The following is a 26035-nucleotide window of genomic DNA, read 5'->3' as shown; positions in this document are numbered from 1 at the left end:
CCTCGCGCGGGGGCTGCCGGGAGCTGTAGTTCCCGCGGGGGCGCGGCGGAGTCGCGCGCCTTCCCCGCGCTGGGCCCGCGCGCCGCCCCGATCCCGGCGGGACCCGCTCCTGGACCCGCTCCTGGAGCCGCACCGCAGCCGGAGCCGGAGCCGCGGGAGCTGCCGGACGCGGACGCCCGGCAGGACGCGTCGGCGCGGCGGGCGGGCAGACGGACGGTGGCGGCGGCGGCGGGTGAGCGCGGCCCGGCCCGTGTTTTGTTTCCGTTTCTCCCCCGGCGGCTCCGCGATCCCATTTCCGTTTCGGGTTCAAACAACGACACGGAGGCGCCGCGGGAAGCGGGGCCTGCGGGGACATGGAGCCTGGGCGGGCGCGGGGAAGGGGCCCCGGGATGAAGGAGCGGGAGCTCCCGGCGCGGGACTCGGGCAGCGCGGACCGAGCTCCGCGAGGCCTCCCCGGGGCGGGACAGCTTGTCCCGCGTGTAAAGCCCTGTGCTGGATGGAAATCTACGGGCATGTGGCGTCTGGTGGTTCTCCCCCGGTACTCGGCGCTGGGCAGGCACCTCCAGTGTGGTGTCCATTTCTGGGCCCCTCACTGCAGGAAGGACATTGAGGGGCTGGAGCGTGTCCAGAGAAGGGAACGGAGCTGGGGAAGGGTCTGGAGCACAAGTCCTGTGAGGAGCGGCTGAGGGAGCTTGGGAGGCTCGGCCTGGAGCAGAGGAGGCTGGGGGGGACCTTATCACTCTCTACAACTACCTGAAAGGAGGGTGTAGCCAGGTGGGGGTCGGTCTCTTTTCCCAGACAACCAGCGACAGGACAGGAGGACATTGGGCTCCAGCTATGCCAGGATAGGCTTACATTGGATATCAGGAAGAATTTCTTCACAGAAAAGAGGATTAGATATTGGAATGGGCTACCCAGAGAGATGGTGGAGTCACCATCCCTGGAAGTGTTCAGAAAACGACTGGATATGGCACTCAGTGCTCTGGTTTCATTGACAAGGTGGTGTTTGGGCATAGGTTGGACTCGATGATCTCAGAGGTCTTTTCCAGCCTAATTGATTCTGTGATTCTGTGATCTCGCATAGTTTGCTTTCTGGTGCTCTGCCAGGTATGTTCTGCACAGCCACAGCTCCCAGTTCCCGTCTATTTTCTCACCTCGGGCTGTGGATAAGGAAGGTAAACACGTGAAATCTGGTGTGACTTCTCCCCACCCCGTTCACTTGTCTGCTATCTTTGTTGTAAATCCGAAGTGGCTGAGTTGTAAAAGCTGACCTCTAAAGGACAGGCTGTCTGCTTTGTTACCTACTTTGTGCTGGTATTTACAGTTTGGATAATAATAGGGACGGATAGGAGCATATGGTACATATGCGCTGCACACACTGAAGCTTCTCGGGAGCACAGATAACTCCAGTACCTGACTTCAGTATCGGCTGATAATGCATCTGAGTCCAGGACTGATCCCCACTTCACAATAACCTGGTGCAATAGCAAACATTAATTCTGCTAGCAGAGTTTGTGCCCATATCTCTTCCACAAATCCAGCACAGTTTTATATGTTCCTCCAAACAAATGCTGCTGTTGCAGTGTTCCTACCACGTGACCCTCCAGGCAAGCCAGGCTCTTTGAGCCTTCTTGTCTCTCAGGAGCCTTCAGGAAAGGCTCAGGAGGCTCAGGCAGCTCAGTCCTGTGTGAACTCGTGTTCACTTCCAAACTCTGCATCATCCTGTAGCAGCAAACTTTGCTAGACTTCATGTGAAATGTTTATATCATGAGAAGTCTCTTTATTCTACCATAGGAAAGGCTGAATAATTTTCCCCTTAGGCTTCTCTGAAATTTAATGACTTTACATCTTTCCATCATGATGTTGTTCTGCTTTCCACCCATCATCTCCCTTTCTCGTGTCTGTGGAAGCATCTTTCTTCCTCCTTGTGTACCTACTCTCTGTGCCTGTGCTCCCTTCTCCCACCTCCCCAGGGATCCAAAAATACACCAGAGCTGGAGAGATACAAACACAAACTGCTTTTGAAGAGTGAGTGAACAGTTACTAGTCCAGCTGCCCTTTTGGCATCCAATCCATGGGGGCTTCAAAATGCCTTGCCTAATTCTCAACAGTTACTATGTGCAGTAATATTTGCTCTCCCTTTAGCAATATTGAATATTTTCTGCCAGAAATCATTCAAGATGGTGAGTTCCTTCTGCAAGTCTGCAGTTTTCTCCATAAATAACTTATGAATATGTCAGCGAATAGAAATTCCAGCCTAACCCCTTTTGTGACCTTACTGGTAAACTCCCTTCATCACAAAAAAAAAAGATAATTTACTCTTGTTTGGGGTTTTGAATCTGATTACTAATGCAGAAAAGACATTCATCCTTTTTTAATCATACCACTTTGCTTTTTTGGGAGTTTTCAGTAAGGGACATTGCTCAAACCTTGGTTTTGAAATATTTTTTAACAGTCAGACAGGTCACCTGCAACCATGTGGGTGTCTTTATTTTTAGATATTTAAACCTGTCTGCATTTTTTGGAAGTCTTATCATGAAGATGATACACAAGATTAAGGGATATAGGAATTGGACTCCCAGGGCCTTGTTCAGTGGACACTACCTGACACTTTGGAGGTTTTCACAGTGCCAGATCTGTGAACAGAACAGGTTCTGGGTTTCCTTCTTGTGAGATACTGATACAGTGAATTTTTACTTCTTGCCTGGCTTTGGCAGCTTCTTACAGAATGGTACCACATACAGCCTTTGATTTCTTTGCAACTGATCTTCCAAAATAGGTTTTGAAGGAGATGATGAGTAGTTTGAATTTCTTTAGACAGTTCGTGTAGCAGCTGTTGAATGTAGTTGGCTATTAATTCCTTTAGAGAAGTTTTAAAGTTTAATAAGTTCCCTTATTAACTTGTCTAGTAAGATTCTTATGCTAACAGTCAGGTTTGGGATAGAGTAGTCTCTGGGAAAGAATGATTCCAGGATGGAAACCTTGATAATCTCTTCTATTGTGGATATTTAAATAGTAGCATGGTTTGCATTTTCTGCTGTGATTTTTCTTCTTCTGTGGTCTTAATTCCTGCTCTCTTTGTTATGAGTTGAAGATGTTATTTATTGTAAACTGTTAATATAATTGGGCCTGGTTCTCTATCATTTGTATTTCATAGTTATGATGTATGGGCTGGTTAGTGAAACACAGTAATACCAGGCAAGCTATGTCTTTACTCATCAAATGCAAAGTAATTCTTTCTTTCCCTCTTATGCTCCCAACAGACTCCAGTGTTCTACAAGGCATGAAAATCTGCAGTCTCAGTAATAATATCACAGAGTAGCTTTCCCTTTCATTGCTACTGTCCTGCATTAGTTTGGGACTTAACAAGATGCATTCATTGTGCACATCGTCAACTCATTGCCCGTGGGACGGATGGGTGGAAAGATAGGACAGTCAACAAACACTGTGTTGTTCAGTTTATTTATCTGTGAAGAAATCATTGATCTTCTCTCTAACTTCCTGCTGCTGCTTTTCATGTAAAATGCTGCTTAAATTTATAAGCAGCAACTTTCAACCTTGCTAGGAAGGTAGTATGAATTTTCAGATGTTCTTTGCTGTAGGTGGCCCATAACAAAACAAAACAAAAGTCAATAAATTTGGGTATCTCCAAGAGAATCATGCTTTGGGCTCCATGCTTATGTCCATTTATAGTCCTGGGTTTGTCCCTAGAACGTTTGTTTGAAGAACAGGTATTGTCATCTGTTTTGTGAAATCTGTGTAAGCTCGGATTTATTTTTTGGATGAATTCTTGGCTTTAAAAGGGTATTCTGGTATTTGGTTTAAAAATAGGACAAAAAACATTATCTAGTCTTGTTGGTATGTGACTTACAAAAAAATTTCTTTTCTGTTCCTAGCTCTGTTCTTAAGGCATTTCAGCCATGACTAAGAGAGAGGCAGAGGAGCTGATAGAAATAGAAATTGATGGAACTGAGAAACAGGAATGCACTGAAGAAAGGTATGTACTGCTTTTTGGAATCCTTAATCAGCACTTAATTAAGTAATTAATTTATTTTTCTGTTTGTTATCTAATTCAGTTGGGTTTTTCTTAAAGTTGAACTGTAGCCACTAGAGGAAATCAGTATAGTGCTGTCATGTCCCTCGATCTTAATTATTTAAAATCCAGACTGTTATTTCTTGCTACATTATTGGTACTTCTTTTCCTACCGTCATATCTGTAGGAGCATGTCAGTGTTTATGTGCTACAAACCTTTCAGTGTGTTCTTCTGTAACAGAGATGAACCTTCCAGTTTCTCCAGTCCATTGCTTTACTGCTATACTGGATTTCTACAGGGTCATTTGTTTCTAACAGAGCAGAAATGATGTTCTGTATCGACTATAATTGTTGTTAGGGCCATTGAAGCCGTAGATACTGAAGTCTGATATCCTCTGACTTTATTACCTCAACCTGTTTTTTTTAGTTCCTAATGCTTCCCTCCTAATTTTATAAGTGTGTTTGAAAGCCCAGAGCTCAGTTAATGCATTGGATAGAAATAGCTGAGTCTGGTTAGGTAAGCTGCTCTTTAGGAACCTGTTTTAGAGAACTGATTTAAAAGCACTTACTAGTTTCTTCTTATTCTGAGCTCCTTGTATATTTTTAGTGCTTACAAACTATGACTGTACACTTTCTGATTTCCTTCTTTGTAAATGAAGAGAGGCCAACTGTCTAAAGTCATTGCTATGACAGTAGTCCCATAATATTGATATTTCTGAATGCCTGTGGTAATACTGTCATTGCTGTAGTGCAGGACAACCATGACACATGGCTATTGGTTCCTTCAAGCCTCCATGTTGCTGTAGTTTCATTCTGGTTGTCTCTTGTATGTGTTAAGCTTATCCTTGTGCTGACTGGTGAAGAGACAAGGACAGTTACTCTGTATGACAACGAGTATTTTTTTCCTTCGTTTTTTCTCTGTCTGTTAAGTTTCTGTGTTTGCTTTTAACTTGAATATCTTTTAAATACAGTCCAGACAAGACAAGCAGAATTAGTTTACTCTAGATGCAGGTTAAAATTGTACAATATGTTAATCATGACTCAGTCCCTTGAAAAAGGTGGTCAGAATCTTGGTATTTAACCCAAGTTTTCAGCTGTGACAGGGTGAAAGAAGAATTACCCAACTGTAAAATCAATGAGACCAAATTTACTAATTCACTCTCTACCCAAGCTAAGAGTTTATTTGCATGGTATTAAGATTTCAGAGTCAGTATTAACTTTTATCTAGTTTACTTCTAACTTTTATCAAGCTTTCCTATACCTGCTTCAGTGACATGTAGGTAATGATTTCTTTTATTAATTTGGTATTTAAGCATCGTCGAGCAAACCTACACCACAGCAGAATTTGTGAGTCAGGCTATTGACATCAATGAACCCGTTGGGAATCTTAAGAAGTTGCTGGAACCCAGACTGCAATGTTCCTTGGATGCACATGAAATTTGTCTGCAAGATATCCAGGTAAATTGAAAGGCTAAGAAAGACTTAACCTTTTAATGGAGAAGCATTTTAAATACTTTGTCCCTTTCTTCTCTTCTGTGGAATTCATGCTTCATGTCGAATACTAATTACAAGTAAGAGTTTATCTTTACACCAGGTTCATTATCATTAGACCATTTAATATATACACACAAGTTCAGTGTGAATAAAATAAAAATATTTTTATTTTGTTCCTGGTGTAAGGGTAAGAAAGCACCTTGCCAGTGAATGAAGAATGAGGGCAACAACAATACTTCTTTCCCTTGATGTAGCCCACATCATTCATTGCTGCCTGAACTTCTGTGAGTCTAATCTTGTCTTGAATCTAAGTGAAGTGAGAAGGTTTTTATATTACTCAGGTGTAGAGATAGCATAGCATTACTCAAGAAATCCCTCCCACCACGTTTTAGACAGTATAACTGTTTTGCATTCTCTATAGCTGCGTGTTTTATTTGTTGTTCTAATCAGACATCTGTGGCTTTTCCAGAAACAACAGGAGAATACTGTTGTAAAGAGAAGAATTTTTATGAAGGTGTTTAAAACTCAGAAAAGGAACTGTAGATAGTTTTCAGGTAGTGAAGGTACTGCCCAATATTGCTTTGCTTCTTTTAGGTGAAAAAATGTCCCTCTAAGTGAAACTGCCTTAAACAGAAGAGAGTGGCAAGTATCAAATACAGGTCAAATTCCTTCTGTCATGTACTGTGTCTACATAGCACTAAAAATGTTTGCACACTTCAGCAGATTTGCTGCAGGCACCAAGCGTTTCTAAAGTTTGAAGGAGAATAAGTTTCTTGTAACTGTGAGGCTAATACATATTTTTAAATTTTTTTTATGCTTTTATCAAGCTGGACCCAAATCGAAGCCTTTTTGATCAAGGAGTGAAAACAGATGGAACAGTGCAACTCAGTGTGCAAGTGATATCTAGGCAAGGTAAGCAGTTATGTTTGTGTGTTGTACAGACAAACTAATATTGTAGGAATACTTGTGAGCAAACCTAGTCTCTTCCTATTCCTAGCTGTAAAACTGAGAAAATCACTGAATGCTCATGGAGCTTCAGAATCTCTTTCATTGTGTACTGTGGTTATAAGTAGTAAAATTAAAATAAATATCACGGACTAATGCTATTTGAAATGGTTTTTTATAGGAACTTTATATCCTTTTATAAGTAAAAAAACCAAGCATAAACCCAAATCCCAAACAAATCTGAGTCGAATAGTCACAGTTACAGTATGAGGACTTCTTCAAGGTTGAGTAGTTACTTATATCAGACCAAATATCAAAGCAGGCAAAAGAAGTTTGTGTAGGTAGGTGACAGTTTCATCTCTGTGAGGTGAGCAAACTTGTGTGCTTCAGGAACAAATAGACTATGAAAGTATATGTAGCTAATTGGAAATTCTTATCAAAGTCCAGGATCACTATCTATTGTCTGTTTTCTTTGGATGAGAAGTCAGAGTAAACCATTGTGACAGAGGTGGATATTAAGCAGGTGGATAGGGTTTTGTTGGTGCATAGTTTTTATTTGTATTATCCAGTATGACAGGATTTCCCCTTGTCAAATCTTCAGGAATTAGCAGCTTCCTCATTTTGCTTTTTGTCCTATTCTTCTGCTTTGCTCCTTCCATTTATCTTGAGTGGAAGGACTGCTACCACTCACTGAAGACAATGTTCATGTTGGGCTTTGGGAACAGCTACAGGTGTTAGTTTACATATTTTCAGGCAGTGACAAGTTCCTACTCGAGTAGATTGGTTATCTCCTTTGAGTTACATCAGCAAATTTTGGGGAGTACACTTTGTTTTCTTGTGGCTTCAGTGTAGGTTAGACACTGAAGTAAACCTTTCTGCCTTATATTAACAGTCTTCAGTAAGATACAATTTGCGTTTAATGCTGAGAGTCAGGTGAGTAGTGCTGGGTTGAATCCTCAGTTCCCCATTTGTAATGGGGTTTGAACTACCTTTCTGCTTTTAAAAATAAAGTAGAAATGTCCTTCAGGGAACTAGAAAAACTGCTCTTAATTCATACTAGTAACTTACAGTATTCAGACTGTTATATTCCATATTCTTCCTGTGTTTGGTGGTATTCTTTGTCTTTAATGTAAAACTGACCATATAGTTCAAGGAGCTTCTTGCCTCCCGACCCCATGGCACCTTCTCTCTCTGTCTCTCACTCTCTTTCTTTTCTCTCCCCCCTTAAAAGGAATATTTGAGTATTAAGTACTTCTGTGTACCTTTGGGACAATCCTCAGTGTTGTTTTTCAGGCCTTCACACTTAAATAACTCATAAGAAATCTGCATGTGTAAGGCACATAAAATATGGCAGGACAGAATGTCAGAAAACCAATAACATGGATATGAATGAAAGGAAGATATTTGGATCACTAACAGGAAATTGGACTTGTTACCCTTGACTGCAGTGTCCCTTTGAGCCAGACAGAAAAAACAGCTTCTTACACCAGCAGCGTATTTTACTTGCATGGATGAGGTTTTGAAAGATTCTCAATTTAATTCTTTTTATTTTTCCCCAACTTGTGTAATGTATAGAATTTGGCTAGTAGTAGTCAGTGGTGCTCATCCTTGTGGTAGATTGGACTCTCTTATTTTTTGAAAGCAAAACTGCTGCATCAGTTCAAGTATTCTATCAAATTTTCATTAGCCATCTGTAAATTCAAAGGAATAAACACCAGCTGAAATATAGTCCAGTGTAGTTCTTTTATAACATTTTGTACTACAGCAGATAAAATATCATTCCTGATTATTCTTTTTCCTAGAAGGACTGTCCTGGCACTCCACCTTGCCTTATCTCCTTTCTCCTGGTTGGAGGAACGGAGGTGTGTGTGGTTCTCCTGCCACTGTGAGAACAGCAGCTTTGAGTGCAGCCCAGTTCTGTACTGCTCTGAGCTGGGCTTCTTGAAAGTCTGTGGAGATCTGAGTAACTGTATTCCATTGTATGTCAAAGAATTTGAAAAAATCTTTAATTTTGAAGACCTCCTGTTACGACCTGCCCCAGGAAAAGGGGAGAGGGGGGTAACTCAGGTTTTTATCAATAATTCCCTTGGGGTGGATTAAAGTGAAACGACACTAAATAACCGGTGTCATAAAACATATACTGGCAAGGTTTATTTTAACAATTTTGAATCAATAGGTAAGTTAACATTTTTGGGTGCTGTCATAACCTGTCTGGGGAGGAGAAAAATGCATAGGGGAGAGAAAGGCAGGATAAGAGCAAGGGAGAGTAAGAGAAAGAAAAGCTGAGAGTGGACAGATGTATATAGTCACCGCCCACTGGATCCAGCGATGCTTGAGAGCGATGGTTTCCAGTGATGCTTGAGAGCGATGGTCTTGATTCGCAGGCGGTGGGGGAGAAGGAGAACCCAAATTCTCAAAGTCACCAGTCAGTTTATATACCCTCAGCATGCTCTTGCACCTCCCTGGCATGAGGAGTTGTTTGCCTTTTAGGGCTTAGAGATGGGCCCGATTGGCCACCTGAGGCATCTTCTTGCCTTTTAGGGCTTAGCCCCTCTGAGGCAACTTCTTGCCTTTTTAGGGCTTAGTCCACCTGAGGCATCTTCTAGGCCTGTGCTGTGTCTTTTGTATCAACAGTCAAAAGCCTGCAAGCTCAACTCTTATCTTTTCAGGACTTCACACCTTCAGCACTGGAGGGAGGGAGGGGCCTGATTGCTCATCAGAGGTATCATGCAAGTCAAAAGCCTGCAAAAGTCTCCTAGAATGCATAAATCATTAACCATTTCAGTCTCTGACACCTCCATAGCAAAATATTCTGGAGTATTTTCCTATAACAATTTCTGCTTTTACTATTTTTAGTATGTAAAGGGAAAAATAAATGTAATGGTGCTGATCTAGATTAACAGTGCAGCTTGACTGATGTCCTGTGTCTGGCTGTGGTTAATACTAGACATTTCAGGCTGCCTGTAGGTCAGTCTTTACCTGAGTATGTTCTCTACCTTCAGACAATTGGCAGTGAAGGGACATGTCCTGGCAACATCTGCACATGTCTTGGTAGCTCATGTTCTTGAAGCTTTATACTCCTTGTACCAGTTTATGCTTCTGAGGTGTGTGTCATTTTGTTCCACAGCTTAGGTGTGTCCGAGGGAAACTGGGCATCCATTCTTGTATGCAGTAGGTGGAGGGAGAAGAGGTGTGAGGAGAGATGCTGACAAACCCAGGGAATTAATGTTGCTCTAGTGTTGCAGTCAGTTAGGTATCAGACTTAATTCACAACATTTTTAGTTGTAAGCTGATTACTCTACAGAGACTCATCGCTATGATCTCCATGTTTGTATTGTGGATAAAGCACAAAGTTCTTCTGACATGTAATTATTTGACAGACAGTGAATTATTTTGTTGAGCAATGGTGAACTGTTCCTCTCTAGAAAACTTTCTCTTTACTTTCTTTTTTGAAGATCAAAAATAGAATCTTAACCCTTAGTATTTTCCCTTACCCATTTTTATCTGATTTTGAAAGAAGCCTGTGCTCTGCATGTTAATTTTAGATGCCCTAGATAAAATACTCTCCTAAGTAAGGTACTTGTTTGCTTTTCCTTCATTTTTGCTTCTTCATCTAATGAACCACTTATTGGTTGTCTGCATCTATTTTCACTGCCTTAATTTCACATCGCTGCATGTTGTACTTAGGTGTTTGTGGTGTTCCCTTTCTCATATTTTCCTCAAGCTGAATTCCTTTTAAAATCTAGAGGAATACTTGTCTGAAAAAGACTCGGTTTGTTCTTACTTGTAGTACTGGTATATACTCCATTTATTTTCCCTTCTAAGCTATGACTGCATTGTGGCTTCAGCTGCTAAGGCTGTTACCTGCAGAACTTACCATCTCACATCGAGCTTTAATACAGATTACACAGGAGGGACAAAAAGTAAGACTTTATGGCTCAAGATACTGAAGTTATTCTGGCCATATGATGTTCTGTGAATCCTACTTTCATCTGCCTAACCTAGTCAAGGTTTTCCAAGTGATAAAAAGAGGGAATTTTAAAGGTTTGGTTTTTTTTCTGTGCAAATATTTTTGATAAGAATATCTTTAAAGAAGTTAGCTGTCATTACAATGGAAATATAAATCCCGTTGTAATGGAAATTATATGTCAAAAAAATTGAAATTATTTTGAAAAATCTTCATTACAATGTCAGAAATTTGGTGAAGGCACCAGTTGGACAAAATACCTTCTCAGAAGACAGCAGAGAAGGTGGTGATACAAAGCATTAGTGAATGTGTTCTTTATTGCTGCAGAATAATTACAGACATATCTTCCAGCTCCGCAATCTAATATCTGAAATGACAGACATAAAGCCAAAACATGAATAGCTGATGAAGCTTGAAATACAAAGAATTTTCTTGTTTTCTTTTAACTTGCTGTTAAACATACTGCCTGCCACAGAGTACTGAAAAAAAACGTTGTCTGCTGTGTGTATACCCCAGAGATACCAGGAGAGTATTGTAAAGGCTGAAAATAATGCCTCATGGTTGGAGAAAAGGGCTGGATGCTTGTTCTGGGTCTTCTTGGGGGTTGCTGGTTTTGGTGTTTTGTTTTTTTTTTATTATTTGGTATATTTCTTATAGCCCAAAATACTTACACTTTATCCCCATATGCTGAACATTCTGTTCAAGATCTGTGAAATGGATCACCTAAATAGAAAAGGAAACTGTAATACTGGGGGAGGAAAGAGGGACAGCTTTGTATTCACCTTGCTGAAGTATATGCTGTATAATAAGATATCTGTCATTCTAATTTAGGACTCTCACAGAAATTTAATGCTGTTTTTGTGTCCTGCTTCTTCCCTGAGTATGCTAACCCTACTAATCAGAAAGCTTTAAAACAATGTTTTTGTGATATTGGCATTACCAGCTTTGTTTTGTGTTTGTTTGTTCTTCCCATAACTAGGGATAGAGCCCAAGTTGAACATCCTTGAAATTGTGAAGCCTGTGGAGACGGTGGAGGTGGTGATTGATCCAGATGCTCATGCTGGAGAGGCTGAAGCTCACCTTGTTGAGGAAGCTCAAGTGATAACCTTGGATGGAACAAAACATATTGCAACAATTTCAGATGAAACCTCTGAGCAAGTGACACGATGGGCTGCAGCACTGGAAGGCTACCGGAAGGAGCAGGAGCGCCTTGGAATTCCTTACGGTAATAACACACAGCGTGGTGTGTGTTTTGGGCAGGGTCTGAGTTCTTGTGTTTGAGGGGTTGGTGCTCAGGCCCTCAGAGAAGGCACCTTAGGGTGTGGGTAAGTACAGTGCAAGTATCTGCATAAGGGAATTGTAGAATCATGGAATAGTTTGGGTTGGAAGGGACCTTAAAGATCATCTCGTTCCAACCCCCCTGCCATGGGCAGGGATACCTCCCACTAGACTGAGTTGCTCCAAGCCCCATCCAACCTGTCCTTGAACACTTCCAGGGATGGGGCAGCCACAACTTCTCTGGGCAACGTGTTCCAAGGCCTCACCACCCTCACAGGAAATAATTTTTTTGCAATACCTAATCTGAAGACTAAAGAGAAGTACAGTGAATGCTTGTAAGAGTTTTATTAAATCAGAATTTTTTGCTCCATAACCTTTTTGTCAATGCAGTTTTTAGAAAGCCCTTTTCTTTTTCCTACCCTCCTTAAAAAGGTGTATGTTAATGATAAAGTTCCTAACATGTGTGTGAAATTGAGCTGGACTCAGTACTTGGTGGGGGTTGCTCTTAAAATAGCGAAACAAATTGTTCATGGACGGGAGGATGCTGAATTTGGTGTTAAATCAGATTTTGCATGGAAAGCCATACTGGGCTTCAGCATACTGGAGGAAGATGATTCAGAACTGACAGTGCATATTCTGGTAGATGATCATCTCCTTTGAATTAATGTTGTTACTTAGCAGGCTCCTCTTTTAACGGTAGCTTAGAAACAAACATCTCTGAATGCCTGCTTAAAATTGAGCGTAAACTGTGGGGTTTAGACCTATATCGTGTTCAGGAGATTATTTAGCTCAGTTGCTTCTTGTGGCTGTCAGAAATGTACTGTCAAGGCATATTCAGCACAGGAAGCTGTAGTATCTGAGCAGACCCGTAAAACTGGAATATATTTGGCAAGTGGGATATTTGGAAGTGTTTAAGGATTCCAGTCAAGTCACAGGTCTTTGCAGGACACGTAGCTTGCCGATATTTTGAATGCATTTTTGATAACTAAAGCAATGGCTTTTTCATGGCTTTTTGTTGTTCTTATTGGCAAGCACTTCAAAAATAATTTTCATCATATTGTGTCTGTTGATAATCAGGGATTTGACGCAAAATGTTGGAAAAAAAAAAGTGAGGGATTATCAGGAGCAGACTAATACTTTTCAGCATGCTCTCACATTAATATCAGAAGAAAATTACTTAAACTGATGTTATGTTGAATAATGTTTTTAATAAACTTTCATAATGTTGATGCTTTAAGAAAACCCTATAACCCACAGCTGTGGCTTTAAAAGTTTAATGTATTTTGGGTCATAGGAGTGCAGATTTTTCAGGAAAATCATGCTAGGTCATTATGACAGAGGTCTCTCTATTATGAATAATTGTGTTCCCTTGACATCTGAAAAATATGTTAAACTGCCTTCCTGGAAAGAATAAAATTTTAAATGTTTTCTGAGTAGATATTGCAGGGACTTGGGCTGAAATCAGGTACCCCTAGGTTCTACAGTATAATCTGAAACTATTCCTTGAATCTTTTCAGAGTACAGGGTGTTGATATTAAAAGTCAAGTCCGGTCAGTAAATAATCATCTGGAAAGGTAGTTGTTCAGTGTTTTCATCCTTACAGGCTTCTCAGCTTTGCTGCAAATGGAGAATGAGCTTATAGCAGGTCTTTAAAATGTGGCTTTCTCTTTGTGTCATGTTTTGGTGGGTTTTATTAGAGATTACAATTTTTTATCTGTTACAAGAATTTCTGCCATTAGAATCCAAATATTTGGTGCCATTGCAAAGGTCCCTAGGAAGAAGGAAAGTATTAATTGTTAAGAGAAATAAAGCCAGAAAAGGGAGCAACAGAAGCTTGGAAACCACAAAAGTGGTTAGGGAAAAGTAATGATTTATGTTTCCTTGCAGGTTGTGTTCTGTCAATGAGAACAAATTAGCAAAAATTCACTGCTGATAATGTTTTGAAGACCAAACCCTTTGTGGTGTGTCTTTTGCCAAAGGATTACATCAGTGAAAAATGAGGCTGTGTAACTGCCCTTTATTAAGCAGTAGCCAGAACATCTCAGTGTTGGTAACAGTGATTTGATCACCAGCCCAAAACACAGCATGATGAGGAGAAAATTAATCCATCCCAGCCAAACACAGTGCAGTGGTGACTTGTTATTGTAGAAACTGGATTAATGTGAATGAGTTTAAAATGTAGTATTTTGTCAGAATTGCATACTGATCAGCATGTTTGAGGAGAGTATCCTTGTGTGAGAGGGACTACTCTTTTCTTGAAACTAAAGACACATGGAAAAAGAAAAATAATTATTTTCTGTGTTTGAGATACGTGAGGGTCTGGTCTGATGTAAAAACGTTTACTAAAGAAGATCCCCTGTCTCACTTTAATGAGATAGAAGCATTTTGCTAAGGAGGACTTGAGTTATGAGGAAGACCAAACTCCTCCCTCTAAACAAATTGTAAATCCGAAATTAAGAGGCTCCAATTGAGGAATTATGGAGACAGGAAAAATAACACTTTACTAAAGGATATACGTGTGTTGGCAGAACAACAAAAGAACACAAAAGCAACTAAACAATAATCCTGTACCCAGAAATCCCCTTCAAAAGGGAAGCAGTTCGGTACTTCCCGTCCTTTGGCGCAATTCCAATCAGGATGGGCAGGGGGCGCTGTTGGATCTCTGGGGGAGCAGAGCCTGCGGTGCTCGGCGTTGGCCGGCAGGGGGCGCTGTTGGGCTCTGGCGGTGCCCACAGGAGGCTCCGGTTCACGGGAGAAGCCGAAAATGGAGATCCCGCCCCCCCACCGGGAAGGGGAAGGGGGAAAGGGGAAAGAAGGCAGGTTTTTCCCACAAATACTCAAACGCTGCCGGCAGCTGGCTGTGGCCGGGATTTCCCCCTCCCCCTTTTCATCGATGGGCACAAAGCGCTGCCAAACGCGGGAGCGGAGGAGGGAAAAGGGCAACCTCCTCCCCAGAAAATTCCCCTGAAGATAGGTCAAGCCTTCCCGATGAAATCCGAGCAGATCCGGGCTAGGGGCAGAGCAGGGCGCAGGCAAGCCAGGGTCAGAAAACAGCCAGATGACCAGGCCGAGAACAAAACGATCTCGGAGTCCCCCCAACACACACCTTGCCCGAGTTAAGGCAAAAGTGAAGTGCCCCCGTTTCCCAGGAGAGAAGTAAAAAAAACTCATCACCCCTCCCCACAGTCAGCTTGGAATTCAGGCCTACCACTTAGTTCTTTTGTGCGGATCAATCACCCAAGGCAAACCACCTTCCCCCATTCAACATCTTTCTTTTGCAGTGAGGCAGGGGAAAGAAAACTTCCCTGCTTGGTTTTTAGAACAAGGAAACCTATGACACGCTGGTTTGGTCACCAGCCTAAAACACAGCATGATGAGGAGAAAAATTAATCCGTCCCAGCCAAACACAGTGCAGTGGTGACTTGTTATTGTAGAAACTGGGATAATGTAGTATTTTGTCAGAATTGCATACTGATCAGCATGTTTGAGGAGAGTATCGTTGTGTGAGAGAGACTACTCTTTTCTTGAAACTAAAGATGCATGGAAAAAGAAAAATAATTATTTTCTGTGTTTGAGATATGTGAGGCTCTGTTCTGATGTAAAAATGTTTACTAAAGAATATCCCCTTTTTGCCCTTTCCATCTCTCCACCACCCCACACCATTCCCTCTGCATTTTAAGAGCTGTCAAATTTCCAGTCAGATTTGGTCACAGTAACTCTGCTTCTGGATGGTAACTCTACTTCTTGATGTTACACATTTACTTTTATGGAAGTTATATAATTGAGGAGGGACCTTGCAGTACATAATGAGGTGATTTGCAGTTTCATCCCTCTTTCTGCAGACCCCGTGCAGTGGTCGACAGACCATGTGCTGCACTGGGTGGTGTGGGTGATGAAGGAGTTCAGCATGACCGACATCGACCTCTGCACACTCAGCATTCCTGGGAGGGAGCTCTGCAGCCTCAGCCAGGAAGACTTCTTCCACCGCGTCCCACGGGGAGAAATCCTCTGGAGCCACCTGGAGCTTCTCCGAAAGTGTATGGCAGAATTTTCTGTAACTGGTTTTACTTATTCCCCCTCCCCACTTCTCTGTTTCCCTTTCTTTCTTTAAAGACGAAACCAATTGTGAGCAGTTATTTTTCCTTTACTTAATATCATGAGTAAAAATGAGGTTACAGGAGGTATTAGAGAGAATGTCTACTGCCATAGAAGATGTCTGCATACTAAACACTGCCTGTCTTTTATCAAACTTCATCATTAGTAGAAGGTAGTGACTGATGATTCCTCCTTTGTTTTTAATAGAGATTTGTAGTTTGTGCATCTGCTGAGTTTGATCTGTAATTAAATACCGATTATGAGTTATTAAGTGAACATTTCTGTGTCATATAGAAGATTATTAAGCAGAGGCAATGAAATCCTTATATGGTACACAACACAACTGGTGAGTGATGCATTGTATGGGTATAATACATTAATGTATCTGTGCATTTCAGATTTACCATGCTTGGATGTAATTTGGCAGACTAAAAGCCATTTCCATCTTCATTTACATGATATAGCTAAAGGTTTTAAGGGATGGAAAATGCATGAAATACCTTGAAATTTGCCATGTACATCCTTATTTCTAAAAACTGAGTGACAGATGTTAAATGCCTCTACTCATAAGACCATGAGCTATCCATGTAGATGGATACCAAATTTTGACTTTTTTCCTCTATGAAAGATGAAGGCTTTTGATCTTCAGTGACTTGAAATTTGTAGGTTAAATAAAAACGTACTGGTTTTGTTTCTAACTTGCAGATGTGTTGGCTAGTCAAGAACACACTGGAGAAATAGCAACTGTTACTATTGATCAGCGTAAGTGCTTCTATCAGCATTAATTCTCACCGTTTGCAGGTTTTGCACTGTACTTGGGTTCAGCTCTGTGATAGTACAGCATTTAGATAATCACTTTAGAGAGTAGTTTTCCAAGGGGAGAAGGACATATTTTAAACTTCCAAACATAATGTTGAGTTTCTCTATGTTTTGTTAGTGACTGAAAGGTGGTGTATAACCTGAACTGTGGAAGATTATAACTTTCTTTTGGGATGGTAGATTTTCCATCCACTTGAAATAAGCTGTCTAGGATACATATTTGAGGTTTTTAGTTATTCTGGGGTTTTAGGTTATATATTGCATTAATGAACAGATATATCAAAGTATTAATTTAAAAAAAAAAAAGGGATTTCCAAAATCTGAAGGAGCGTGTGGAAGGGAAAACTTACTTATAAACCAGTACTAGAAATAATACATTAAAGAAACTTTAATGTATTTGAAGTTATTTGTTATTTGAAGCTCATTCTTTCAACTGAAAAAGTGCCGTCAATTATTAAAATGAATCAATTTTCAGAAGACTTGTAAGCAGCTTAAATTAAATAGACAGACTGTGTGTTACGTCCTGGGGTTGTGTCTGGTTGAAGCCAGCTCGAGTAGGGCATTTGGATCCTCCTCCATGGCAATAGAAGGGTGTTTACTGTTTGAATACCAGGTTTGGAGGGTGGTACAGTGACTGTAGAGAAACGGGCATTAGGGCAGATCATGTGGGAACAGCATAAAGATGAAAACAAAGACATGAGGGAGTTCGAGGTTTTTTTATGGAAACATTAATACACATGATAGTAAAATAAAGCTGATGTTTTATCTGTAATGTGACACTTCTACAACGAATCTAAAACTACAGTTTTCACTGTAAGAGATAAAAACTCTTTAAATTATGCTTAGCACTGTGACTTATGCGGTGTGCCTTTTTAGCAAAGGAAAAAAAACCCAAGCTTCTAGATGTTTTGATAATACAGGTAATAAATAAAATATATGTGCTTCTGTGCGATTTATAATTGATGTTCTGCAACGTTCTCTGCTCCACAGCTGTGCAGATTATTCCAGCGTCTGTACAACCTGCTACCCCGACCACCATTAAAGTGATAAACAGCAGTGCAAAGGCAGCCAAAGTGCAGAGAGCTCCAAGGATCTCTGGGGAAGACAGGAGTTCCCCTGGGAACAGAACAGGTACCGTCTCTATTATTTTTACATGCAAATGCAGCGAACACTAACTCATTAATTTGAACTACAGTTTGGTGGAACACATCTTTGTTGCACCAAATGTAAGGTTTGTAGGAGTCCGTGTGGTAGGAGAGGAACAAAATGCGTGGTAAGCACGTGCAGCCCTGGCAGGTTGGTCAGCTCACACAAGCACCATGTTAATGTGGTGCTGCAGTTTTTCAGTGCTGCAGTAAATAAAATGCATGAAATGGTTTCTTTTCCCCATCCTTTAACAGTCTGTCCTCTGAAACCGCTGCATAGCTTTTCTTCAAGCTTTTAACTTCTTTCCATTTGCAGAAAGGGGACAAAAATAAACTGTATGTTGTAGAAACCCGGCCTAACTGGTACTTGCTCTACTTGTTCCCCTTCTCCTCTGTTCCCCCCCAGTTTGGTGGCTTCAAAATTTAGCAAGTTTCATATTTCTTGTTTAATTAAAAGAATGCACATCTGGAAAACTGCACACTAAATCTGCAGTTTATTTTTGGAATTACTGTTACTTGTTCCATAATTTTTCATTATTACTAACAGATCTTAATTTCTTTACCTTATTTTTTCTTGCTGTCATTTTTGTTTTGTTTCTCTCCACTGTTCTGAACTTTTCTGTTAAATCCTTTCCTCTCCTTTAGTTTTTGTTTGTTTCAGATTTTCCATAAAAGTCTATAATTATGTCATTCAGAATTCTTAGGCCAAGATTTTATTGGCTGACATTAGCAGGGAATACTTTGTATTTCTCTCCTTAGTCATCAGGTCTGCTCTCCTTATCTCATTGAGAATTTAGGAATTTTACTACAGGTCCTTGAGTTAGAAAGAAATCTTAATGATTGGATGTGAAAGATGTTGATGGAAGCTAAGTTTGGGAGTTTCTTTTGTATTTTTAATATTTCATGTTGAAAATTGGAGACCAAATTACTTTTTAAAAAAACAGCTTCTATTATAGAAGAGGAATGTGTGAAGAAGAATAAGCAGCTCTTGCTAAATCTGTTCTATTTTAGAGATAAATATGTGTCTAAATTTTGTTTTGTGGAGGTTTTTGTTGTGTGATTTTGTTCAGTGGAGGTTTTTTTGGGATTTTCTTTTAAATTCTAGGGACAGATTTATGAAAAATTTTTATTAACTTTTTCCTGAATTCATCAGTTTTTTAATAGATGGATACTGGTGACTTTCCAGGAAAATGTTTGCAAAAGAATCATTAGAAGAGATTAATTAAGTGCAGGTTTTCCTTCCGTCCTATATTCTGTGTTGTTCTGCTTAAATATGTTGGTTGAAAATTTTTATCTGTGAGGGGAACATAAAAAAAAGACAAGTTGAAATGGATCTTGTTGCTCCTATTTCAACAGGGAACAATGGGCAGATCCAGCTGTGGCAGTTTTTGTTAGAACTTCTCACTGACAAAGACGCTCGGGACTGTATCTCTTGGGTTGGGGACGAAGGAGAGTTTAAATTGAATCAACCTGAGCTGGTTGCACAAAAGTGGGGACAGCGCAAAAACAAGCCCACGATGAACTACGAGAAGCTTAGTCGGGCCTTGAGGTAAGAAACTTCAGGGACTCAGATATGATTTGCTTTCATTTGGCTGCTTCATCTTTGACTGTCATAGTGCAAGACTTGCAGCGTTTTTAATAAAGGAATAAATAAATCTTCTGAAGCTAGTTCTTCCCATCAGATTAAAAGAAAATAGACTTGCTTCAAGATTGCTAATTTGGGTGGCTCACTTTCAGAAATATGTTGGTTTTTTTCTCTATCTTCAGCATTTATGCTCTTAGTAGCATGCCAAACAATATTGATTATTGGTGAAAGAAAGAGAAATGTGGGCATTATTATTTTTTATGTTTTACTGTTCTCGTTCCTCTTGCTCTTGTTACGGAATAAAGCAGATACTTTCCTGTAATTATGTAATTGTTAGTACATAACAGCCTTTTCTGACTTCACATATTCATTGATCCCTTTCATTGTTCTTATTGTGAGGGTGTTAAACTGAAAAGTGCAGGTGACAGGTAAGTTTCAAAAGCTGCGATTCAGCATCACAGTGAACTTTCCTCATCTGAAGAAATGGAAAGGTTTCAGTGTCTTCATTCCAGTGTGATTTTGTAGTTTGACATTGGTAAAAGGGACCTGTATTACTGAATCACTGTAGGGGATGTACTCCAGGAGGGGGAATAGTGCAAGTACCTGAATTTTAGACTTCTTTTCCCTGATTATTTTGGTCTCTGGAAGCATTTGAAACTTCATCCAAATTCCCTGAAATCATTAAGAGTGAACTTCTGATTTCTTGTTGTGATATGGTTAAATATATTTCTCCTGATTTGTTTTCAAGAAAGGTGTTTATTGCCTAATCCTGCAAATTATTTAAGCAGTTTTAGGAATTCTTTTTATATGAGTGAAGTTGCATGTTGACTGAAGTCTGAGATCTGTGATTTGCTCTTCAGCGTTTTCACTTTTGACTGCTTTTTGTCATTGGGTTTTGAGGGTATTTTTTTAAGTAAACGCCTCTAGCATTGTTTAAAAAAAATCAATTTCTACTTAAAAAATAACCTCTGTAAGAAATGATGGTAAAGTTACCATATTCTGCCTTTCTTAGTCTTGTAGGGAGGATTTAATTAACATCTGGCAGGCACCAGATACACAGCTTACCTATACCCTTTCTTTTGTCTTGGAATTTCCTTGGGCACAATATTGTGGATGCCAAAATTATTTTATGTGTTTGAGAGGCAAGGGGAAAAATTAATGAAAAGGAAATATTTTGGAGGATGTTAGGTGTGGAAAGATGCAACTTCTAAGAATTCCTGAGCCTCAGCTCATTGAAAGCAAGGAAGAACATTGATATATATTTACTCTCTTGGTTTTCCTTAGGTGTCATGTTTTGGTCTGTTTGGAGTCTATTCCTGTTCTAGATGGATCTTTAGTCTGGCCCTGTGTGGCTGTTCTTGCATTATTTATATATTAAATTAGAATGTTAATTTTTTCAAGAATCCCTTGGGTTGGAAGGGCCTCAGGAGGTCCCTGGACCAACCTCCTGCCCAAAGCAGAACCTTCCCAGTACAGCTGCTGCCCAGCCTGTATTGTTGCAGTACCATTCCCGTGTTTTCAACCTGGTTTTGTGTATCTATGAGTTTGTGTACTGAAGGCATGTATGAAAACATTCTGGAACATAAAAATCATTTAAACTGTGCTAATGTTTTTTGGGTTCTGTCAGCAAACTCTGCAGAAGATCTCGAAGGCAGATGAAGAACTTCAGAATAATGTTCTTATCCCTGGGATATTAAAGGGATGTCTGCACAATCATTTGCATAAATCACTATTAGAGAAGTTTTGTGTTTATATTTTAGTCACAAAATTACAGAAATCACATTCCTCAAAGTGTTGCCATTTTGGCAGCTGCATCAATATTGACGTGTTTTCTAACACCTAAATGTCTGAAAGGATATTTAATGGCTCTTGCTACTCCCATGATAAACATTGTTGCCAAGCTAATGTTGTATTAAGCAGTGATGTGTTTTGTTTGCTAATGTACTGAAATCACTGTGTCAGTTGTTGGTTAATACAGAAAATGATGTTGCTATTATTGAGAAACGTGCTGGCTCTTCTGCCCAGCTGTAGGGAAAGCAGCCAATATAGAAATTAGGGCAGGGGGAGAAGGGGAAGAGCAGCTTTTTTTGTTACATGTACCTTGGTAAATTTTCTAAAAATCAGCATCTACTTAGTTATCCAGTAGGGAAGTGAGACTCAAGGAAAGTAATTCGTCCTCTGTATTCTTCTGAAACAACATTTTCATGTGTCTTGGAACGTTCCAGTAACTAAGGCTTTGTAAACTTGCATGGGTATTTATTTTTAGCTTTCTATATTTTTGAATAAGCAAATGCTGTAATCAGAAACACCTTCAGCATAATATTGAAAATATCCTCTTGCCACATTGCCTTGATTTCAACTTGAGTGTTTCTAGCCTGAGATATGGGAATCTTGCATTGTTCTGGGCCTTCACATAAATGTCATCTGATTTCTTGGGGTCCTTTTCCTTTCTGATAATATCAGTAATGCAGACTAAATAATTTGAAGTATATTCAGCTCTGTAAAGCATTTTTCTACGTTATTTTGAGACAGGCATTATTGTACAGGATTGTACAATAAATGTAAATGCTGACTTTAAAACAATTATGGACACTGGCACTTGACATGCCGTGGCCACATTTTACAGACTTGCCCGTGTAATTGACTCAGTTTTTCCAGTGAACGAGGATCATCTTTCCTTTATAAACATGTCACTCAGAGGATTGAGTCTTAGACAGTCAAGAAATCTGGGTTAATTTGTGCCACATTTGGGTGATGGTTTCGAGGCAGTTAAATTGTGCGATTTGTGTTGGTTGGTTGGGCTGGATTTTGGGGTTTTTTTTCCAAATTTATCACAAGCTTCTTAAACGCATCAAATCCAAGTTACATCCCAGCCACTTAGTTTTGGTTAATGAGAAATGTGACAGGCATTCTGTTAATGCCTCCAGTGAAACAAGGACAGCAACAAAACTGCACAATTCTAGCTTCTGTTTTATTAGTGCGACCTAAAGTTTTATAACATCTCTGGGGTGCAGTGGGTCATGTAGACTTTATCTTACTGCATTTCTGCCCAGTCTGATAATTCTTTTGTCACACGATATAAAAAGTATTTGTAATTAGAGAAGTCACTTGTAGTTGTAAATGAAGGCAAAGATCTAGCTTTGCCAGCATATGAACTATAACAAAAGTACGAACAACAAAATACAAGACAAAAAAAAAAAGGGCAAAAAAAAGGAACAAAAAAACCAAACCAAAACAAACAAACAGCACAACCCCCCCCCCAAATCCAACCCATGCTTTTATAGTTTTCTTACCACCTTTGAAAACAGTAGGGGGAGAATGGCTGCTTTCCTATCATAAAAACCACAATGCTAATTTGCAACCTGTTTCCAACACGATTTTTTTTTCTTCAGAAAAGCAGAGACAAGAGTAAAGCAAAGGAGAATAATGAATGGGGAGACAGTATTTTCTTACTAAGGCAAAGCTATAAAGTTTGACATATAAACTATATATATAACTTCTTCCCCCTCAAGCTGTTTTTAAACTGCTCTAAGAATTTTATTTCTGAACTGGTGCTTCTGACTGCCTATAAAATAATTACTATGTTTTATTTCTCCTTAACATATCAAGGTGCAGGGACAATTTTCAACCCTCTTCCCTTTTCTCATGTAAGAAAATGCGTAAGTACTATCTTGGTATATGAAATTATGAGAATCCCGATGAGAAAATTTTGATCTCTGAGTGACCTTAAATAAACAACTGATGTATATGGAAATCACAGATGCTGGAAATTTGCCTTGATGGTTTCATTTCCCTTTTGCAGGTATTACTATGACGGAGACATGATCTGCAAAGTGCAGGGGAAGAGGTTTGTGTACAAGTTTGTGTGTGACCTGAAGACGCTGATCGGGTACAGCGCGGCAGAGCTGAACCGGCTCGTCACGGAGTGCGAGCAGAAGAAACTGGCCAAGATGCAGCTCCACGGCATCGCACAGCCAGTGACAGCAGTGGCACTGGCTACAGCATCCCTGCAAGCAGAGAAAGATAACTAAGCACTGGGACCTCAAAGTGGCAACCTGAGGCCTTTCCTCTATAACCAGAGCAGTTGCTGCTCCCATCTTTATCAGAATTGGAAACTTCCTTTGTTTCTTGACTGTACAATGTAGGGCATGATTTTCTATAAAGAACTGGGACTCGCATAAATTTGGATCTTTTAACAGCATGTATTTCAATGTAAGTTAAGGGATCCCCTCAACTTCTGCAGCTGTGAGTCAGGGCCTCCATGGTGTGCAGCTGGTGAGAGCTGGAACCGCTCCAGGTTCTGTGACCATGGCTGTGCAAAGTCATTTCTGCAGCACTTCTAACAAAAATAAGTCCTCGCAGCAAAAAGGCTGACCAGTTGTCTGAACACAGCCCTTCCCAGTCTTTTGTTCTCTGCTGAACTACCAAATGGCATTTGATGCTTTCAAAGTTAAAATATGTTCATTATTCTCAGTTAATCAAGCAGAGCCGAAAGACACACTCAATGTTACAAAGCATCAGGTTCTTAAAATAGCTTCTGGAGTAGCAAAGGAAACTTAAGACTAGGCTTAACTGGAGATCAGTGCTGAAGAAGGAGATCCAGGTTTAGATCTGGCTTAGGTGAAAAGCCAATTATGAGTATTTCATTGTAATATGTAGATAATATACATATATGAGGGCAAATACCTGTTTTGAAATATGTCGTTGACAATTGCCATTTAGCAAAAAGCAAAGATAAACTTCCTCCCCCACTACCACCCCCCATCAGGTCATACAAAAACTTAAAAAAACAGCCCTCACCCAAAGAGCAGTTTGTTTTTTCTGGGGGGGAGGGGGTTAATGCTGTGTTCTGCAAGGTGCTGAAACCAGCACAGCCGTCAACCTTAGTATGCTAAGACTTAAGTTAATCACAGTCAGTAGTCCCTGGTTAGGAACAAAAAGCAATTTGAAAGTAGTTTACAGAGAGCTGAAGTTTGATTTCCCAATCATTGTACAGTCTGGTATATATTAAAATACAAAGAGGCATTTTTTATTTAAAATTTATTTCTCTCTGAACTTCAAGTGGTATTTTCAAAGCTTCTTAAGCCAAATGCATGACCCAGAGCTGGGTGCAATTTGAAGAGGGGATGATAATTAGAAATAGTTGGAACGTATCCTGAATTCTGAGCTATGCTTCGTGCAAACTTACACATGCAGTAAAAAGCAGGTTGCAGCTTTTTAGTTTCTGTACTGGTGCCTATGAGTGCTGCTTTTGATGGCTGAAAATGGTGCGATTTGGGGGTTGCTTTTTCCCCTTCCTGTTGCTAAACAGTATAATTATTATGTCACCACTGGTATTTACCAACTTTTTGTAAGTGAAAGTCCCTCTGGTAACACTTAACAATTAAAAGGGAAGACCTTTAATTCTTTGAGGGATCCAGCTACTGTTAAACCCAAAGTCCCTGTACAGTGAGGTTCTGAACATAAAGTGTGTTTGTGCTGAGTAGGGAGAGCAGGAATGGTCACACTTGGAGGCAGAAGGGAGAAAACGTCAAGACTCATGTATTTTAAAGATGTGTTTGAGGACAAAGCTTTTTGTTTGTAGGTGGATGCTCACCTACAAGATGATAGTTTTTGCTTAACTAGAAATTTTGCATGTAGTTCTAGCTTACTTTTGTCATCATCACCAGGAATATAAAATTAACATTTTTTTGCCAGATTCTTTTGGTACCTCTCACTATTGTTTTCGCTCTGGAGCTCTCAAAGCACTCCATCTGCTGAGCATGCTGGCTTCACTTGGCTTTTAAAAAAAGTCATAAACCCTGAGGAAAAAATAAAAGTGCATCTGTTCGTGAGAGGTCAACATGAGTCCCTTTATTGATATTAGAGCAGTCTGATGCCACCAGTTGGCAGGTGTTCAAGGTGGCTTGTGCAGAGGGATGAGGGTTTGCTTACCAAGAATGATGTGAGGGTGGTAGTTTGGTGGCAGCAGCTTTAATTACTAAACATAAGTCCAGTACAAGTCACTGGTTCTATTTAGCAGAGTTGTTGGGAAGCCTTTTTAGTTAAAATACAGTATAATAAGAGAAGCTTAAAATACCAGCTTTCTATATCAAACTGGGCTGTGGGAAGATAAACAGCAAAATTGAAATTTAATCAAAACTTTATTCCCCTGCATGTTCTTGTTACATGATGAGTCCAGTGAGGGAAACTCCTGCTCCCACCCTTTGTCTGTAAATACATCCCATTATTGTTTTGCAGCTTTTAGTAGGTGTGATGGTCCTTTGGGTTCTTTGTTGTGCCTCCATCTGCTTTTCCACCAAGTTCTAATTAGTAAAGAAAGAATCTTTCAAATGATATAAAATCATCATCACATTCTCTGTAGTTGAGGGAGAAGTCTGTGACTAACTTGATGTCTTCAATGAAACAAAAGATGTAGAATATATTGTCAAAGGTTGTTCTGTTGCTGCCAGAAGGAAAACACAGAAAGAATATTCCCAATTTTTGTAAAACAGAATGTTTTTTGCATACTTTTTACTCTTTAAATAAAGACACTTATACTCTGCTAATAATTACGTATTTCTTTTGTGTTTTGCATTTTTTTTGGTAATTTTACATGAAACAATTATTTTCTATTTTTACTCTGATAAAATATTTGTGCATAAAATGTCAATATAGTAAAATAAAAATGTTAT

General features: G+C 39.9%; 1 protein-coding gene across 5 annotated transcripts; it reads left to right on the top strand.

The window, feature by feature from the left end:
* The first annotated feature begins 73 nt into the window (after positions 1-73).
* On the top strand, positions 74-26035 carry GABPA (GA binding protein transcription factor subunit alpha). 5 transcript variants are annotated; one of them, XM_027744138.2, is made up of 10 exons: positions 74-232; positions 3897-3997; positions 5347-5491; positions 6355-6439; positions 11419-11664; positions 15560-15754; positions 16518-16574; positions 17622-17762; positions 19133-19325; positions 23164-26035. In XM_027744138.2, exons 2-10 carry the CDS (start codon positions 3921-3923, stop codon positions 23390-23392), a joined length of 1368 nt encoding a protein of 455 aa, XP_027599939.1. In that variant the 5' UTR covers positions 74-232; positions 3897-3920; the 3' UTR covers positions 23393-26035. The 5 variants fall into 5 exon arrangements, with proteins under 5 accessions (XP_027599939.1, XP_039239793.1, XP_027599938.1 ...); XM_039383859.1 differs by lacking the exon at positions 74-232 and adding an exon at positions 356-510; XM_027744137.2 differs by lacking the exon at positions 74-232 and adding an exon at positions 356-538.

This window comes from Pipra filicauda, unplaced genomic scaffold (assembly GCF_003945595.2).
Source record: "Pipra filicauda isolate LSUMZ 115617 unplaced genomic scaffold, ASM394559v2 scaffold328_size813605_pilon, whole genome shotgun sequence".
NCBI classification, from domain to species: domain Eukaryota; kingdom Metazoa; phylum Chordata; class Aves; order Passeriformes; family Pipridae; genus Pipra; species Pipra filicauda.
This window is presented reverse-complemented; position numbering and strand designations above follow the sequence as displayed.